Source organism: Cornus florida, unplaced genomic scaffold (genome assembly GCF_030987335.1).
Source record: "Cornus florida cultivar Cherokee Brave unplaced genomic scaffold, ASM3098733v1 CherokeeBrave_3.0.0_Hap2_Chr01, whole genome shotgun sequence".
Taxonomy (NCBI): Eukaryota; Viridiplantae; Streptophyta; class Magnoliopsida; order Cornales; family Cornaceae; genus Cornus; species Cornus florida.
In genome coordinates, this window is record NW_026775571.1 from 117,825,160 (window position 1) to 117,844,224 (window position 19,065).

The 19,065-nt window shown below is 37.2% G+C and overlaps 3 protein-coding genes across 6 annotated transcripts; 1 reads left to right on the forward strand and 2 right to left on the reverse strand.

The window, feature by feature from the left end:
• The first annotated feature begins 1,353 nt into the window (after positions 1 to 1,353).
• Positions 1,354 to 2,829, forward strand: LOC132266542 (vacuolar protein sorting-associated protein 28 homolog 2-like). Of its 3 annotated transcripts, none has more exons than XM_059767445.1 (2): positions 1,354 to 1,475; positions 1,851 to 2,829. In XM_059767445.1, exon 2 carries the CDS (start codon positions 1,957 to 1,959, stop codon positions 2,584 to 2,586), a length of 630 nt encoding a protein of 209 aa, XP_059623428.1. In that variant the 5' UTR covers positions 1,354 to 1,475; positions 1,851 to 1,956; the 3' UTR covers positions 2,587 to 2,829. The 3 variants fall into 3 exon arrangements, with proteins under 3 accessions (XP_059623428.1, XP_059623435.1, XP_059623442.1); XM_059767452.1 differs by having other exon boundaries at positions 1,360 to 1,475; positions 1,856 to 2,829; XM_059767459.1 differs by having other exon boundaries at positions 1,465 to 1,599.
• A 2,239-nt stretch (positions 2,830 to 5,068) lies between these two features.
• Positions 5,069 to 6,931, reverse strand: LOC132266537 (syntaxin-125-like). The gene has a single exon (XM_059767431.1). It carries the CDS (start codon positions 6,260 to 6,262, stop codon positions 5,246 to 5,248), a length of 1,017 nt encoding a protein of 338 aa, XP_059623414.1. The 5' UTR covers positions 6,263 to 6,931; the 3' UTR covers positions 5,069 to 5,245.
• A 452-nt stretch (positions 6,932 to 7,383) lies between these two features.
• LOC132266496 (B3 domain-containing protein Os07g0563300-like) lies at positions 7,384 to 18,723 on the reverse strand. 2 transcript variants are annotated; one of them, XM_059767389.1, is made up of 13 exons: positions 18,158 to 18,723; positions 16,528 to 16,609; positions 16,287 to 16,385; positions 15,160 to 15,499; positions 14,637 to 14,970; positions 14,281 to 14,377; positions 13,315 to 13,489; positions 11,842 to 11,921; positions 10,608 to 11,018; positions 9,984 to 10,033; positions 9,309 to 9,422; positions 8,913 to 8,983; positions 7,384 to 8,519 (listed from the first exon to the last, which is right to left on the reverse strand). In XM_059767389.1, exons 1-13 carry the CDS (start codon positions 18,274 to 18,276, stop codon positions 7,786 to 7,788), a joined length of 2,706 nt encoding a protein of 901 aa, XP_059623372.1. In that variant the 5' UTR covers positions 18,277 to 18,723; the 3' UTR covers positions 7,384 to 7,785. The 2 variants fall into 2 exon arrangements, with proteins under 2 accessions (XP_059623372.1, XP_059623364.1); XM_059767381.1 differs by having other exon boundaries at positions 9,984 to 10,036.
• Between the last annotated feature and the right edge of the window lie 342 nt (positions 18,724 to 19,065).

A 19,065-nucleotide genomic window follows, 5' to 3' on the forward strand; every position in this document is an offset into this window, starting at 1 on the left:
CTCATAGAAAACAATATAAGGAAATGAGTCCTCGTTTTTTGGAATCCAATTAAAAGAATGATGATGTTGTCCTTGGCTTGCAAAATTATTTCGTTTGCAATGGTTTGAAACCCAATTGAAAAATAATGAAGTCGTTGGTACATAGTTGTTTTTATTTTTTGTATTTTTTATTTTTTTGACACCAACAAAACAAACCTCATTAGACTTCATTATACAATTAGGAAGAAGAACCACGGGCCAAATGCTCCAAGAGCCTTCTTGCTTAATAAATGAGTTACACAATTTCCTGATCGAGAAACTCAAGCAAGAGACGAGTCCAAACACTCTCTAAGAAGAAGATGAGCATCATTGAAAACAACCAACTGGGCAGCTTCAGAGACCTGCAACCTCATTACCGACGGCAATCTCCTTCGATAATCACATTATGGTAACCCTAGCTTTTGAGATCCAATAATGCAACCCTTAAGATAAGGCTCGCTGCAAGAGAAGGGCTACAAATATTTTTAAAAAAAACCAAAGCCACCTTAATCGGTAGGCCTAAATGGTTTCTAAGGATCATGCCACCCCCACAAAAACATCTAGATCGGTTGAATGAAACATCAAAATTCAGTTTCAGGTGACCATTATTTGGAACACACTACCGCCCCGGGGGAAGAAAAAAAGGAGAGGGAGCAGCTTGTTTTGGCGAGACACCTCTAAGAATTCTTGAAAAACATTGAAAGCTTGCCGGGAAGCTTCAAAAGGATCCCATCTTTTGCAATTAAACACAGGGCCATTCCAACATTTTCAAATGGTCCAACAAAAAAACGCCGCCAAGCTAGAACAATCCGTCGGAGCAGTAAACTTCAACCAACTGTCACTCAATTAAGCCCAACGCTCTAGCCAAAACGAAGGTTCCACCCCACTAAAATCCAATCTGAGGGGGTTAAGTTTCCATACTTAGCAAGCAAAAGGGCAAGTGCATAGGAGATGATCAATGGTCTCAACGATCGACTCACAAACCGAAAAGCCTGAGATCTCGGACGCCCCCACAATATGAAGAAGATGATTCACATGAAGTCTATAATGAAGGCTTTGCCACAAAAAAAAGGATAATTTTTCGTTGAGCCTTAATTTTCCAAGCACTTTTTCACAAAACCCCTATAACAAAAAATGAAATTGTTGTTGACACAAAGAGTTGTTAATTTGCATTTGTTTGAAAATAATAAAAATAATAATAATAATTGATGGGTAAAATAAATTGACAATGCATAAAATTTTGCGATTAAAAAATGTATGTGAAAATTTTAAGGGATTTCTCTGTAAAGTTTAAAATGTAGGTAGTTTTACCCAAATAAAAACGTACTTAAGCTGGGAGTATTATAATATGCGGACAACCCCACACGCAAACTCTGTCGACAAGCGTACATCTCCTTCTTCTCTTCTCCACCTGCTGCAACAGCTTCACATTATTCAACCTCCAATTTTCACTCTCCGTAAGTTCCCCTCTCCCTCTCTCTCTCTACATATAAATACATATATAATATATGTATATATCATGTGTTTGTACATATTATTAAGCTAACATTTCAGAACGCGTTTTGTTTCCTTTCTATCAAGGTATGATTTAGGGTTTGATGAAAAAGGTTTTTGTTTTTGTTTAGAAATTTAGGGTTTCTATTAGGTTCACTTTTTGATTCCGTGGATGGCGATCGCGTTGTTCTGTTTTGATTTTAATTAATTTGCTGCCATTTTTATTTAATGCTTTGACTACTGAACACGCACACACATTTGCACACACATTTGCAATATCTGTAATTATACAATGTTACTAACCTTATGTTGTGTATGTAATGTGATTCTTTGTATAGTGAAGAAGGTGGTCCTCTTTGCGCGTGTCCCGTTCTCTTCTCCATTCCATATGGTATAAAGGTTCAATTGATCAAGATTCAAGAGTACCTCTGTTTATAGTCTGTAATGGAGGTTAAGCTTTGGAATGACAAACGCGAAAGAGAGATGTATGACAATTTTGCTGAGCTTTTCGCCATCATAAAAGCTACCGAGAAGCTTGAAAAGGCATACGTTCGTGATATTGTCTCGGCTGTGGAATATGAGGCTGAATGCCAAAAACTGATTGCCCACTTCAAAACCCTAGCTTCCACGCTCAAAGACACTGTTCCGGACATTGAGCGCTTTCATGACACCTACAAAATGAATTGCCAGGCGGCCCTAAATCGCCTTGTGACTTCGGGTGTGCCAGCTACAATTGAGCACAGGGCAGCGGCCACAATGTCAACCACTACTTCTGCGGCCACTGTGGCTGAATGTGTGCAGAACTTTATTACGTCTATGGACTCGTTGAAGCTGAACATGGTTGCTGTTGATCAGGTCCACCCGCTGCTTTCGGACCTGTTGACTTCGCTGAACAAGCTTACCATTTTGCCACCTGATTTTGAGGGGAAGACAAAGATGAAGGAATGGATTGCAAGGCTGTCGAAGATGGGAGCAGCAGATGAGTTGACCGAACAGCAGGCTCGGCAGCTCCACTTTGACCTCGAGTCATCTTATAACTCTTTCATGGCGGCATTGCCCACTGCAGGGACTTAACTAGTGGTAAGCTTGTAAATAAGGGAACAAATTGTTGTTTTGTGTAGGTGGCTCTTATATATAGTGTCTTGTGATTCCTACAGTCTGTAGATCCTTAGTGATTACATGGAAGGCATTATCAATGGTTTGTAATATTTCATAATGCTTCAGGAATGGCTGCTTGTTGATTTTTAATATATCTTTTACTGACTAGGAAAGATATTGTTTTCATATTATATCACGAAAATGGCTTCTTGATTTTTATCTTGGTTTTCCATATTATTTTTGGAAATGGTTGACAGTTGAAAACCATTGTATATCAATTTCAGCTTTTGTCTGTATGCCTTGTGGTTTCATGGTTGCTTGTTTATGATAATGTTCACTTCCTTGTTTCTTTCCTTTTCTTATGGAGAACATGGTAGCAGTTATTTTATTTTATTTTTTTTACTTCTAGTGAAGCTAAACACTCCATCATCCAGTTAAGAGAATAGTGATCAATGAAAGATTTTGACTAAATTCTTGGTGTTATGGTTGACATTTTTAAAGTCTTATCCTCACAGAGTTCTCATGTAAACACTAGTCCCTTAATTCTTGTTGCTTGTGTTGCTCTAAGGCCTAGATTTTGCTCATATAGTCTGGTTGTGTTGATATCCACTATGTTTAGTTTCAAGCCTGAAAAGCACATTGTTGTTTTACAATTTCTTTAGTAAGAAATTTCACAAAGTTTAATTGAATCTAGACATTTCACTTGATTTATTATAACATTTTGGCTGGAACTTTGTTCATCTCTAGTCTGAAATGTCTTTCTTGCTTGTTATCTTCCTTTAAAGATTCTTAAGCTGTATATGGTCGTGATTGGTGGAATTAAATCCTGTGAGTAACTTCCAGTACATGCTTTCTCTCTATATTGTCCATCCTCTTCAATTATTTCTACTCTTCTTCTTGGTTATCCCTTTCCTGGACACTTCCAAATCTCTATCTGAATTGCTTACCAGATGATAATCCCTTCACATGGGGCTCACCTCCGAAGAAACATCTAATCACTTTCCAGATGATACTTTCTTTCCAAGGGGCTTGCTTCTGAGGAAACATTTACTTTGTGAGGTGGGAGCCGTGTTATTGCCCACCAGATGTTATGGAGCTTTTTACCTTAATAAAACATTGGAGGAAAAGTTATCTCCTACAGGTTATTGCCGAACCACATTGAGTATTTAGAAATTGAAGGAAAAAGAGTGAGATGGGAACCCTGTTATTCTTTTCCCTTGTACAAACAATACTAGTGGGAGGGAGGAATGTAAGTGTGGAGATGGATAACATGGAGGGATGTCATATTCGTGGCTTAGTAAGCAGAATATTCTCATTAAGTTGCCTATATCAGAGCATGAATTATTAGTTGCTCTGCTCATTGAGGGATATCCTATTGTGGCTTGTTCTTTAGCTAAAAGGATGCATTAATTTGGATGTTTGTTGGATATAGTTGTAGGATGTGGTTTAGCCAAGGATGATGACCTCATTTAATATTTTGTTAGTGCTAGCAGAATAGGTGGTGGTTCAAAAAAATGTGAATTATTGTTTCTTCTCTCCCTAGTTCTGAACTAATGAATAGTTGGTTTTCTTGTAATGGAACTCTCTATTTATGTGCAATTCTACTCGTCTGCTTTTCAGTGGGGTGACTTTTGCTGAAGAACTTTTATCGGATGGAAGAAAACAAATCAATTGTGTACAGCAGAAATTTTCAACAAATGTTCTCCTCTGTCGTGATTTTATATGTTTGTTTTTTTTATGAATTTTCTTGGCAATTTCGTCTTTGTCTTTTCAACTCTCTTTTCTTCTCTTTCTTCCCTTTTCTGGTAAGTAAAAACAATACATTTTTCCAACTTTCTATTCATGCATATTAAATTTTTTTTCTGACAAGTTAAATAAAAAAAAAATTATTTCATATTATTCATGCATACTATAGTTAGTACCAGATGCCTCCTTCTCCTTCTCCTCGCCGTTGATAGTTTAGACCAAGACTGCCAAGCAGATCATCTTGCATTTAAGCCTACATGCATCTCATTGAGATCTTAAAAGTCAGTGAAGCACCATTAGAGGTACAATAGATCCAGCTTTCTCTTTATATATATTTTTTATCAGATGCTCAAGTAAATCACCTGGAAGGAACCTTTTTCATGTTCAATTTTCTAAAGCTTAGTTTAAGATTGCTGATTTTTTTCCAATTTATTGAAAGCTCATTCAGTTTGTTTTTGTATAAGATGCTTTAGACTCTTAAAGAGTTGTTTAGAACCCATTCCATGGATTAGTTTCTTACTTATTTTCTTTACAAAATGAAGCTTTTTCTAATTTATGAGTAATTTTACACTATGTTTGGAGTTTTGACATATTAGGGAAAAAAAAAAAATTTAAGAAAAAGAGAAGAACGAAAGAGAGCAAACATAGTGTTAATCTATGGAGGATGGATATTTTTAGATTCAAGCACTATGCACATTGGATGCAAGTAATTAACCCAAACTCGTGCATTATATGAACATCAAACATGGTTAGTAATAGAGATACAATATGCTAATATACTCTACCCAATATGATTGTATTAGTAAGGATATGAAAATATGTCAATTAATGGTCATCTGACAAGAAAAAGAAAAAGATATGTTTTAAAAAAAAATGAAAGTAGATTGTTTTAGCCTACGACGGAAGTAGTATTGGTTTGATTCAGTTGAGTTGGGTCGCCGCCACCGGCAGTAGCATTGTAACCAGGCTGCTGAGGCGGCAGTGGCTGCTTCTTGCTAGGCAGGTAACGCAAGAGTGGCAAAAGGATGGCGAGGAGGATGACGATAACAAGGACTACAGCTAGGCATCTCCACTTCCTGGAGCTCTTCTGAATTTCTCTGGCATCCTGAAGCTGCTCAGTCCCTCGTTTCACAAACGAGCTTGCGTGGGCTACATGACTTTCAATGTCATTCAGCTGGTGACCCTGTGCTTCTACCAAAGCAGCCATGTCCAAGAACACTTGATGAAGCTCAATCAGGTTCTTCTCTATCTCTTTTACTGCGTCGTGCCTTTCTTGAATTTCCGATATGGTGTCCATAATCTGACCTCTACCCTGATCCTGAATCGCCTTTTGCAGGAAGCTCTCACTTTCTCCACTTGCTATCAAGTTCTCAATGGTGTCTTCACTCGCTTTCTCTCCTGTAATTGTGAAGTATCTGCGTTCAACTGTTTCCTTGTATTCTTCTGTCATTTTGTTTCTTAACCCTTGAAACGCATCCATCATGTCCTTGAGTTTCTTTCCCAATCCACTAACCACTGAAACCCTGGTTCGGTCTGCAGATGACCCCGGTCCACACCCTGGGAGTTTCCGGTGTTCCACATTGGACTTCTCTAGATTTTCTAGCTTTGTCTTGATGATCTTGACCTGTTTTAACACCTGAGCAACATCTGAGTCCATCCGGCCTCGTAGTTCTTTCATGGTTTTGGCATTGTGGACGGTCTTGCTCTCTTCATTTGAGTCTTGTAATCTCTTGTACAGCTTTTCGACGTTCCTCATGTCCTCCCTGACCTTCTCAACGTCATCAAAGAAGCTATCAAGATTAGCAGCATGGTTTCCAGCTCCTCCTCCAGCCTCCACGTCGTCCATGTATGCCTGGCGTTTCAATTCCGTGTACCTCTTGAAGGAATTCGAGAACAAATCATTCATCTTGGCTGATGAATTTATTTGTACCGATCTTCTCTTTCAAAAGGGTTTCTTTCTCTCTGTGTAAAATTTAGTTTTAAAAAATTGATCAAAAAGCTAATGCTTAAACTAATATATAATCTCTTTGTTTTCTTCCTCTTACTAAGATTCTGAAGAAGGGTTTTCGGGGTTCACCCTCCTCTTCATCATCTACCGCCTGATGAGGAGGAGGTGGAGGAGAGATGATGAAAAATGAAACATAAACTCTCTTTCACCGGCAAATGGGGATTGGTTCAACTTCCTTAATCTTCAAGGTGGGAATGGGCTTATTAGAGAGGTGTGTTGAGGTAAAGGACAGCCAAACCAACCTAATAAGTTGTCTAAAATGGGGTTATTACCAAAGGACGCTCTTAATTTCCGACTTGCTATTCCATCATTAGAATTCACAACTAGTTTGTTGACTTCTCATCAATTCTCTAAGACTAGCCCATCTATTTTTATGTTATTACAGTTTGCTTTTAATTTTAGCCTAGGTAGAGCTCATCCTTTGAGAAATGCAAATGTAATCGGAGTCGGACTCCTCTAAAATTCACAAGGTTAAAAGTCGAAAAACAATAAATAAAACAAATGGAATGACAAATTACCTCTAAAATTGGAGTACAATTGTCTTTAATTGTAGAATGTGTTTTTCAAAAGTAATTGTATCATTTCATTTTTTTAAAAAATTATTTTCCTGAAAAACCAAGTGAAAACAAAGTAATGCAAATATCATCCTCCATGGGCTACCTCATTTATTATAACAGTTACTTACAAAGAGTTGCAACATTACCTAGCAACTACATGTCTGTTCACCAAAAAAATTTAAAAATTTTAATTTTGATTGTTGGACATGGTTATAGATGCACTTAACATGCATTCATCTACTATTTTTCTTTTCTTTTACCTGACATGAACCATTCATTAGTTCTGAACAAGTACGTATTTAGAATTTAAATCAAGTATTTCGAATAAAAAAAGAAAAAAAGAAAGACATAAAACAGTATCTAATTGAACAATTACTTCTAATTGAATTTCTTTAAGTTAAAAAGAGGGAATATAAATAACTTGTAGGCTCGTAGCCATTCAATCAACACGATTAATCAACATGAGTTGAAAGATTGCCCAAAGCAATTTTCATTTCACTAGAAAGAGAAGAAGAAAAGGAATAAGAAAGAAAAAGAGAAACACGCAATGTGAGCTTTGGAAAGGGAACGTAACTAGCTACAACCCACTAGCCGCTCCAGATGCTTTTCCCTCCAACTTTGGTGTCACTTAAATTACTTTATAAAAGACGATAAACATAGCATATTAATCAGCAAAATTATCGATTTCTCGACCATATGGTTCACTTCCTACCTATCTTCTTTATGTACAGACCTGAAGAAGCAGGATGCCAATGACGATGAATGTACAACAAGAGCTATCCTATCCTTTAAGGGGGGAAAGACGGAAAAAAAAAAAATCCGCTCTGATGATTTCACTATTGCATGGGGGAAAACAGTACCTTTTCATCTATCAGTAGCTGACATGGACGCTGGTGGGTTCATAGACAAAGTTACCGGATGTTCTGCTTCAGCATTCTCCTGATTGCTACCAATGGCAACACTGTTGCTAAAGTTTCCACCTCCAACTCCAACCTGCTGAATCGGATCACCTGCTGAGCTTGACAATCTCTGGAGCAACCTCATCACGCCGCCAGAATCTGAACCTGGTGACAGCTCTTCCTCCCGCTCTGGCTGGATATTCAGGTCAATTTGGCCTTTGAAAGGTGAAAGGGAGGATTTTCTCTGGCTTAGTTCATCCTCAGGATCCTCATCGACCATCATTTTCTCGTTCGGACTACCATTTCCTGTATTACTGATCTGGACATCATCATCAGGCAATTGATCAGGCACCTGTAGTTGCTGCCGCCGCTGATGCTTTTGGCGTGCAGTTTCAGCTTCTTTCTCTGATTGTTTCTTCTCACGCCGCAACATAAGTGTACGAAAACGGCGCTTTACAGTTAAGCAGACATTACATGTGCATGTTTGCTTGTGTTTAGGCCCCTTCCCACTTGGGGGCTGAATGCATACAATGCATGAACAGCCGGGTCTGTGGCGGGGATGCTTTGTTGTGGCCTGGGATGATGATGGGAGGGACTCACCCTCTTCCTGAATAGCTAGGTTGGCAAGGGTATCGAGCCCCTCCAAAGCTTCAACCAAATCTGGATCCTGTTTGGCAGCTTTCATTTTCTTGGAAGCAACTGCACAATCGCAATGACATGTGACATGACCAAGTGCGAATTTGACAAACCATGGTTCAAATGAAAGCATTGTCTATATAAAATAGGATTCATGAGAGAGAGAGAGCAGGAAAAGAATAACTACAGAACCCAACTGTGGTATTCTACTAGGTGCAGCCATCTGTGAGATCGTGACAATGATGCTTTTCTGAACAACATAGTATTCATAGAAATTCATGGGGGGGAGAGAGAGAAAGAGCAATAAAATGAGAACTGCAGAACCAAAATGTGGTGTTCTGCAAGGTGCAACCATACATGACAATTAGCTTTTTCAGGCTTTTCAAGTATCATACATCAACTGAGTGAACTCTGGATAACAACACAGCATCAAAAAAATTGTTGAAGCATTCATACCTCGATTACTTGAGTGTAGCAGATCTTCAAGCTCTTCTGCTGTTAATTCTTGAGTCGCTGAACACAAAGATCTGGCAGCAGAAAGGCATTGAAAATATGAATAGAACTGCAGAAGTGCTAGCATGAATTGAGATAGTTTTATACCATTAGTCTCAGCATTGAGGAAAGGAAGTTACTATGCTAGAGAGGGAGGGAGAGGGGTGGGGGTGGAAATCCAAATCATTCAACCCAGCAGCCAAAAAAGAAAATCATCCCATTTTCATTTTAGACTCCCACAAACTTATCCAAAAAAAAAAAAGAGCCCCCTCCCACAAGGGAGATTACCACAAGTCCTAGAACCAAAAAGAAGAACATATCTGGGGGCACAACTCCGTTTCTTTAAGTGGCCTATTTTACCTTTCTGGATCCCATGAGTTTTGAGAGCACGTCCATCTTGAGGGAAGAAGAGTATCAGCAGGAACCTTGCGCCACTTAAGACAGTTTTCACATTGAGCCCACTGGGTCTTTTCACTGACACAAATGAAACATAGTATTGGTATTCACTTGACCCCAAAGAGATGTATAATTGAAAAAATCTCATCGGAGAAATAGGAAAAATCATGATGCTCAATAAATTATAGAGAAAATTTGAAGGAACCAAATATGCAAGTGAAATGGACCTGAAGATTTGAATGAACAAAATCTAACTTATACCGGATGAAGTTCAGGAAACATTTCAGGATTACCTCAAAAGGTAAGCATGTGGACGCATACTAACTCTTCAAAATCTTTTAGGAACTTCCAATACTATATAGAGTATAATATATTCTCCAGAAGCAGAATTGTACTCATATTATATTATGACAGCAACATTTTTTCAAACAAATAAAGCACTAATCATGCAGACAATAAAAACGAAGCAAGATTATTTTGCATTTTTCAAATGGCTATTATTAGTTTTAGTGTGAAAATAGAGGGAAAAAACAAAAAAATAAAAAATAAAAAATAAAAATAAAAATAAAACCCTCATACAGAAAACATAAGGAAGTAAATTGAAACAGAAATGTTGACTGCAAGTTAGAAGTGATTTACCCCACAGGATCTGTTGCAAAAATCATAGGCCTTCCAATGATTGGTGCATCCTGCTAAAGAAAACCATGTCAGGCCATGCTTTTACATCGTTTGTTAAGGATTACGAATATTGCAATAGCATCATAGGTCTAAAGACTAACAGAATTCAATCAAATATTAGAACATCGTTAAGAGCATAACATTGATTCAAAATTTAATGAATGTGATATACATGTCCATGTAGGCACAGCCTAGCATGTTTTAGCATTCAAAAAGAATTTATGATTGTGAGGCAGCATCTCACACAGATTTATTATTAAGCTAGAGCTAAACATTATAAAAACAATATGATATCTTGACTTAAACAATATGACTTGGCGAGTTACATTGACAAGATGACTTGGTGAGTTATATTGACCAGATGACTTGACGAGTTAAGTTGACCTTGCACCTCAACTTTGACAATCTCACAAGATTTGATTGCTAGATGTATCTCGATCACCATCTCTTACTGACTCCAGAATTATGAATAAAGGCCACAACATACTTTACTAGTTGCAAGGAACCGGATATTGCTATGAACATTTAGAAGGATAAATAGAACACAATTTCAATTGAGCAAGAACACTGGCATAAAGTAACTACCTCATATTCCTCCAACTCAAATCCTTCAATTACCACAACAGTGGGGACATGGTTAGGGGGTGGGCGAAGCAGTCCTTGAGCTTGTTCCAGTGTTACCTTCAGCTCTATCAGGTCCTCATTTTCAATTCTAAGCCGTTTGCTCTTGGAACCTAAGGTGCTGCTCTTTCTCTTAATACGGAAAGAAGATTTAGCACTGATTGCTTCCTTCGCAATGTATCCAGATTTATCAACTTTGGACCATGTACTTGCTGGATCTGTCGAGTTAGCCTGGTTGACTGATGAAAAGCTAGGTGATACCGAATTACCTTTTAAATGACGATGAGTTGAAATGGTTTCACTGGGTTTAGTTTTCCTGATATTAACATCTCCATGTGTAGAAACTCCATCACCGGTATCTATGGTTTCATTGCACTGCAGATCAGAAAACAGGATGAATAGTTGTTCAAGAATTTTTAAACCAGTAGATTCCAACATAAACCAGAACTTTATCATTTATAATAGGACTTCGTAAACACAAAACTATGCAGTTTTTATTAATGAATTCATGCTCTATGTTAGAACTTTACTATGTCCTTCTATGTAAGAGAAAATGCAATCATGGGTCTGCCAAATACTTGTATCCAATACTTTTTTATTAATGAATTCATGCTCTAAGTTGGAACTTTGTTATGTCCTTTTTTTATGCAAGAGAAAATGCAATCATGGGTCTGCCAAATACTTGTATCCAATAGAGTTGCGTCCCATTGACATAGGATAATGATATGTTTGTTATTCAACGGGTGGATTGACATAACCAAATTCGTACAAAAAGGTATTGAGGAATATACTGGTGTAATTTCCTTTCCTTATTTTGAAGACATCAAAAGTTACTATATCACATGGAGATAATTCGCTTAGTGAAAAACAATGGAGATAAATCACGGGCATAATAATTTTTCCAAGCCTTTTAGAAATGTCAAGGGAAATTTAGTAATTGATATTACTTGAATGTTTAAAAAGTAAAAGCCGTGACATGACAAAACACCTAACTACATCTAATAGCCAGTAACAATTCTTCATGTCTCCTTGCATTTGTGACGATAAGAATGGATAAAAAGAAGTATTTACATAAACCATTGGAGATATCCACTGTGTCAACCATTGGGAGATATCCACTGTCACATCACTTTGTGACACTCCATTTACTAATTCACTAATAAACAATTGAGTACTGCTTTATTTTCCAAGACCAAACCTGATCGGATGATGGAGCAGTTGAAGCCTTTCTGAACCCCATGACCAACTTTCCTTCTGGCTCTAACCGACTGAATGTTACTGAAGAAATAAATCAAATCTCAGTCCGAAATCAGAGAACTCATAATAAACTCATTTGTCATTTCCAATTCACTTGGGAGAGGGAAGGAAATAGTTAGAAGATAACAAGAATAAAACTTTGTATGTTTGCCACTGAAATGCGAAAGAAAATGCAAAATGGATCGAGAAGAAAATGCAGATAAAGTGCTAGACAGACAGATAGGTGAACAGTAAAAACCAATAAAAATTTAGGAAGCAACCGAATCATGCCTAGAAGTATGTCGGGGTTACAAAGGTGGTAGGTGGGTGGTACTGCGAAGAACCTCTAACACTTCATGGATAGTTCAGGATCGTCTCCTATTGGAGTTCCTTCAAACTAGTGCAACGAGCCAAGCTTGAGCAACAGGAGGCATTGGCAGATTCATGAACATTACTTTCATATTTTTCACAGCCATGTTCTTCCATGTCAACTTTTTAAGAGCCACTAGGTTGTAGACAACAGAGTGAAATGAATGGTAATGCATTATGGGCAGAATCTATAGATATTGTGCCCTTTGCAGAACCCCATCAAGGGCACACTATTGCTTTTTTTTCTCCCCTCTAATGGAAATCCAACAAAGAGAAACCTCTCTTTCCCTCATTCTAGCGAAGTACCTCTCACAACAAAGAAGTTCGCTATCTTATCTCTCTTGAATAAATTTCATCCAATTCATATAATTTGTTCAATCTTTTCATTTGGTTTGGCAATGAGGGACTCCACTTTTGAGGACTCGATATTTATTTTAGGATTTTATATAGATAGCCTTCCTTCTTCTTTTTTTCTAAAGAAGATATTTCACGATCACTTTTTTTTCCCTATTATTTATCCAAAATTTATTAGAATTAGTGTTTCTTCACTCTCTTTTTTCCACGTAAACCCTTGATTTAAATTCTTTTTTTGCCAAAATAAATCTGTATCCTGAGTTTTCATTTATTTATGGGTGGTGATTATTAGCTCCATAATCCACATTCAAATGGAGCTCCTGGTACTTTCATTTTATTTTAACTGTGTCGAGTTCATGCTAGTCAAAACCAAGCCGAGCAGAGCTTGAGCAGGGTTGGCTGAGCTCGTGACGAGTACAAGCCATGTTCGAGCATGATCTTGAGTCAGCCAGCCAACCAAATCACTGCTACTCATCTCAGCTCGATTCATTTGAAGATCTGGTTGTGGAAAGGGAGCATAATTTGAGAGGTATCTGACCAAGTAACAAAAAGTGATGGTAATGATGTTGCTACTTTACAAGTGAATCCTACACATCCCAAAACTGAAGGGAACAAGGAACTACTGAATTAACAAAAATAACATCTTAACCCAGCATAACTAAGACAAAAAGAACTATTCAAGCATTGTTTCCAAATGATGTTGGTAAGTTACCTATGTCACCAGCTTGTAACTGCATTGACTGTATACAAGGGGTGACCCCCTCTAAAACATACATTCTGCTATTATTATTGGGCCAGAATCGGAATTGAAATATCCATTCCTTCCCCTTCAAATCTTGTACTTTGAGAGGCAATCCTTCTGGCTGAGAAATTGGTGGAAAGTAGGCCTATTCAAGTAAACACATGTAATAGATCCATCAGGATTGTTTATGAAAATGTAAAAGTAACAATTAACTGAATAATTCAAAGAGAATTTAATTCTAATGTATGATGGAAAAAAAATCAAAGTTAGAAGGAGGGACCTGGTACCGCTAGGCCACTGGCCTGTTGGTAAGTAAAATATATATTTATTCATTCAATTCTAAACTATTCTTCCAATTACCAGCTAACCATAGTTGTAACCTGTAACCACACCCCACCACTCCAATCATAGCTAATATCATCTCAAACCATTTACAGAAATAAGAAAAGGAAAAGTAGAAACTGCAAGCAGTAGAACAACCAACTACCAAAAAAAGCATGAGATTTTTAATAAGTATATCTATCCTAATACACGTCTCTGCATTCAATCATCTTGGGGAGAGGGAGGAGGGGGGTGAAGGGCTCTGTCCACTTCACTTGTAATGAATCAACATTTTACATGCACAAAGTAGAATGATGACAGAGAAAGCCTCTATATGAGAGTAAGAACACAACAAATAAGAAAGTGTTAATTTCTTACTTCGCTCAAAGAATATCTCACTGGAAATTTTTTATAATTAAACATGTGTGTGGACATATTTTATACAAATGTATGTGCATGCATAATAAATCAAAATATATTTATAGACACACATAAATTTTTCATATATGTACATATATCATAAACAGAATGCTTTCAACTTCCTAATACAGAGAATACAAAAATAAAAAAGCTGAACAAAATGAAAGGCTAAGCCGGGAAAGCATAATAGCTTACCTCTGCACATTTTTTTGGCAGCACTAGACGCCCTATCCGTCCAGCATCACTCGCACTTAACATCTTCTCAAACAAAGGAGTAATTACAGAATTCGAACTTACATTCATTAAGGGTTTAACATGCTGAACTGCCTATTTGCACGTTAAAATTACAGAAGCCTTCCATTAAAATTATATACAGCTTTGCTTGTTTTGTAAAAATTATCCATAGATTAAACAGGAAATTTTAAAAAAAAAAGAAATCCAAATTCAGAATGATAACCTGATTTTACAATTTTGAATTATGATTAACAGAAACATGTTATTCATCAAATATCTCTTAAGAAATCAAGAAAAAACATGGAACTATAGGATACTCTTCAGAGATTTGCTGCAACTCTTGATCAGTTATTCTGGGCCAGTACCGAGGAAGTAAATTGCTTCGTCCCCGGGCATCTCCTCGAGGCCTTCCAGTGCGTGCCTGAGTTTCAATAGATGACTCGATTCCATTAGACCATTGCTTTAACATTCGAGGTGGATGGGTCAGTTGCTGTGCATGAGTTCCAGAAACTTGGGCAAGATCATTTGAGTCATTTGGTGAGGCTGAACTTAAAGCCAAACCGAAGTGAGGAGTAGATGTGTCATTTTTTGGGAAGGACGACTGCTGAGGAATATTCGCACTTGCATTAGGTTGCTCCTCACGGTTCGATCCTGCAACAAAATGTTCAAATCAGGATAAGAAACCACTCAACATATATATTAGAACATTTTCACCTGCATGTCAGTGAGAACCTGACAAGAAATAAACATGAACATTTTCACCTGCATGTCAGTGAGAACCTGACAAGAAATAAACATTCTTTTTCTATGTGGAAAATATATATAGGAAATGATCAATACCTGAATTCCCATTCTGAAGTACTGTTGATGCACCAAGCTTCAGGCTTCCATTCATTGGCCTTTCAGACAAATCCTCTATTTTCCTCCTTTCTGAAGAAATGGTAGATAATCGTTCAGCGGCAATAAGTCTATCAGTGCCAATTGGTATATCAACTTCAAAGGGCATCCTTATATGCAACTCTGACGGAGTGGAAGAAGTACTGAACAAACTGGGTGCTTGTCGCCATGGTACAGGACCTGATGCTGCTATCTGACTCCAATTTTTGTTAGAGAGGTCTTTAATTCTTTCAGGTACTGCAGGAAGGAAGAGAGAAGGTGGTGGCCATGCAGGATTTGGTGTCTGAAACATTAAAAATTAACTGCAATTGTAACACAATCTTTTATACGGGCAAAGGAACACAATATATAATGGGGTAAAGTTAGAGCAGACCATCAGTGGAGAGAAGGAAAAAAAAAAAAAAAGTATGTTCTAATAAAGAAATTTAAACTGTTTAGACAATTTCTCAGAAAATGATAAGAGAACTTTATGCTTTAGGTGTTTGCATGATTTTAAATAAGTAACATATATGTTCAAAGTATATGGGGTTCTGCATCAACTGAGAATTCTTTAATTCGATATGGCTTATTCACTTGGGTTGGGGGAAGAACCAAAATTTTGAATTGCTGTTACTCGCCATGTAATTCATCAGAAATATGCTGTCATGGAAAGAAAAAGAGGTCCTTTATCGAGTGCTGGTCCTGCCTACTCAGGGTACAGGAAAGGAAATACTGAGGACATTCTTCCTTTCTTTTCTTGAAATGTGTCCTCACACTTGTTAAGGGCAGATTTGGGGCTGAGTCAGGATTGAACAAGGTTGGGCCGATGGTATCTTCACTCAGATCGGGCTATCGTTTGGGTTCACTCAGTTCTGGATCCATCTTGTCCCATCCCCGTATGAGAAGGGTTCGAAGATTAGCTTTGATTTTAATTGGAAAAACTCAAATAAATCTCAAGCCAATTCCGTAATTGAAGAATCAGCATTATCACATGGGATTTGGATTTGCAAGAACCTAAATAATGGTGTGACGAACAACCCAGGTTGCCATAAAAATGCAAAACCAAACATAAAGAACATGGAACAACTCACCAAAATGAAACTTTTTCTTGCACAGTTTATACACTCAATTCCTCCAGCATCCAACAGTACAAATGTATGGAATGAAACAATACATCCACAATGTATTTGCTGCAGAGAGAAAATATACGACTCAGACAATAAATTACATGGATCTTTTTTCGTTTCTTTCTTTTCTGTTTAAAAAACAGTCTGGAAGATATAATGATCTAATCTCATATTACTAGCCTGAAAATATGATTCTTCAGCTCACCTTCCCACAAGACTCACAGCACCTCCAACCAGAAGCATTCATGTGGAAAGTCTCGCAGAATTTTCCCTCCTCATAAGCAGAACTAGAGTCACCATAGAACTAAAGTCAGCAGTTTAAAATAACTAAGAAGAAAAAACGAGTACATATAAAAGCATAACATAAAGCTCTTTTGAGAATTTATTTTCAAGTAAAAGTAAATTCAAAATTACTGGAAATGAGAATGAGAACATAAATTTGCATTGGACAAAGTTTGATTTTAGATTTTCCAAATCTATTAGATGATCTTTGAGCTTTTTACATGCACTAACTAGTGTTCAGTTATCAAGGATCAAATAGCCCAGAGAAGGCCTAAAATATAAGCTATCAAACAGTGACAGAATTAAAGGAATTATTTTTTACCATTTGTATGTTTTAAGGTCCTGTATACAACAATGAAAGTAATCCTATACGCACATAATTTAATTCTTAATATTATAGATTCAGATATGTGAATGAACTTTTTAGACACGACTCCCATGTTTGTGCGCTAGTATCTAGTGATACTGCTGATGAGGTCTTAGTGTGTCATGTTTATAACTATATCATATTTGCGTCCATGCAAGTTCATCTAAAATTTTGCCCAAGGTACTGGCAACATTAGGGATGGAATCAAATTGGACCGACATGGAATCTGCTATCAGGTTGGCAAAGACCAACTTGAGTTGGTTTGAAAAACTGCCAGATGTACATCTAATATTTAGGACGAAGCTGAACAATCACACAACTATTCTCCACTAATCAAACTAAATAAAAGTGTTACCGGCCTACATAACAGTAATTGGCAAATTTTCAAGATTTTCTAAAAGGCCCTTAAATTCTATTATTGCAATAATTAAAACCAATGTTACCATCCTGAACAAACTAACAAAACTGCTCAGTGTATGTAAAACTTCTCGGTGATGCTGAGTAAGTAAGATATGATGCAAGGCCTTTCCAATTCACTTTCCAAGAATCACGTGTATAGGTGTGAGTATTCCCTAGAGGGCCTGCTTGTTTAGTTGGAGAATACTTCTGCAAGATATGTGTGTGATTATATACATATATACAGGACAGTTCTACAAAATTCTTTACATTTACAACAAATTTTCGATTTAGTTTTGGGGAAAGATTTATATAATTCGTTGAAAGTACTTTTCATCAAATTAAACAGAGATATATTAAGTTCCATCATTCCATTTCACGTCTGAAAGACCAATGTATCAATGCATTAGGAGGAGGAATGATGGCTCTAATAGAATCATTCAGTTATTGCCAGTTTTCCAATTTGTTCTATCAAACTTCAAATTACTTAATGCATAAAAGGAACTCACCCATTAATTTTAAAAGACCCAAACTTTCACTAGGAATTAGCTCATAACATAGTAATTAATGCTCAACTAAGCAACCAATCATGCAAGTCAAGAACTAAAAAAACTCAAAACACTTTATCAAAAAAAAAAAATTTACCACAAAAAAACCCTAACAACACATACTAAACTCCAGTTAAATGAATCCACAAATCTAACCAGAACTATCTGTAACAAAAAGAAACTAAACAAAAACCATTGAAATCAGTCAACACCACTAAAATAAGGGAGTTAAAATTGCTTACGCGCATCGATCACAGAGGTCAGCGAACTCGCCGGTCCGACGACGCCAACCTTTTCTCGATCGTTCCAATACATCCTTACAGTTGGAGTTGAAGCAGAATTTCGTCAACGAAGACGACATCGAAACTCACCGAAACATATAAACCAAAAATTTATCTAGCGAGAGAGAGTAAGACTAGAGAGAGAAAAAAGCGAGTATGATAAATAAAGATTTTTTTGCCTCTCTTGTCTACAGTTCCAATTGAACCAAAACTTCGCCGACCAATACGACAGCGTACTCATGCGTAGAACCTAGAGAGAGAAACTAGACCGAGAAAGCGTAGGAATGGCGTAGGCAACCAGTGCCCCGATCTGCAAAAGGCAGACGGCTCGCGGAGGGTTTTAAGAATTAAGAGAGAGAAAAGAATAATAACGCAGAAGTGAGAGAGAAAAAGGCAAGTACATATAGATATACAAATTGGCTTATGTATCTATTATCTATATATATATACACACTCCTATATAAGGCTTTGAAAACACGTCGAGTCGTGCCTTATATTGTTGAGTAGTTTTTTAGCGTCGTCGTTTCTTTCTCTTTCTTGTTTAGTTGGTTTGGTTTCTTACTCTCTCTATTTGTCGTCCTCGTGGCCGTCACTGGGTGAAAATGAAATCCACGTTATCTGAAAAAATAAATATTATATACTATATACACTACCAGTTCTATATATATATACAGGGCAGGAGGGCTTTTTGGGGATAATGAAAAAATTTATCTAAATCCACGTGTAAGAGAGTCCACAGATATAGCGAGTATACAGTTCTAAGCACGCGAGGGAGTACAAAAGGATCATGGTTTGTTTTGCAAGGTCATGCAATATTTACGTAGCGCCTGAGATGTTTAAACACGCGCCTTATGGATTGAGACTAAAAC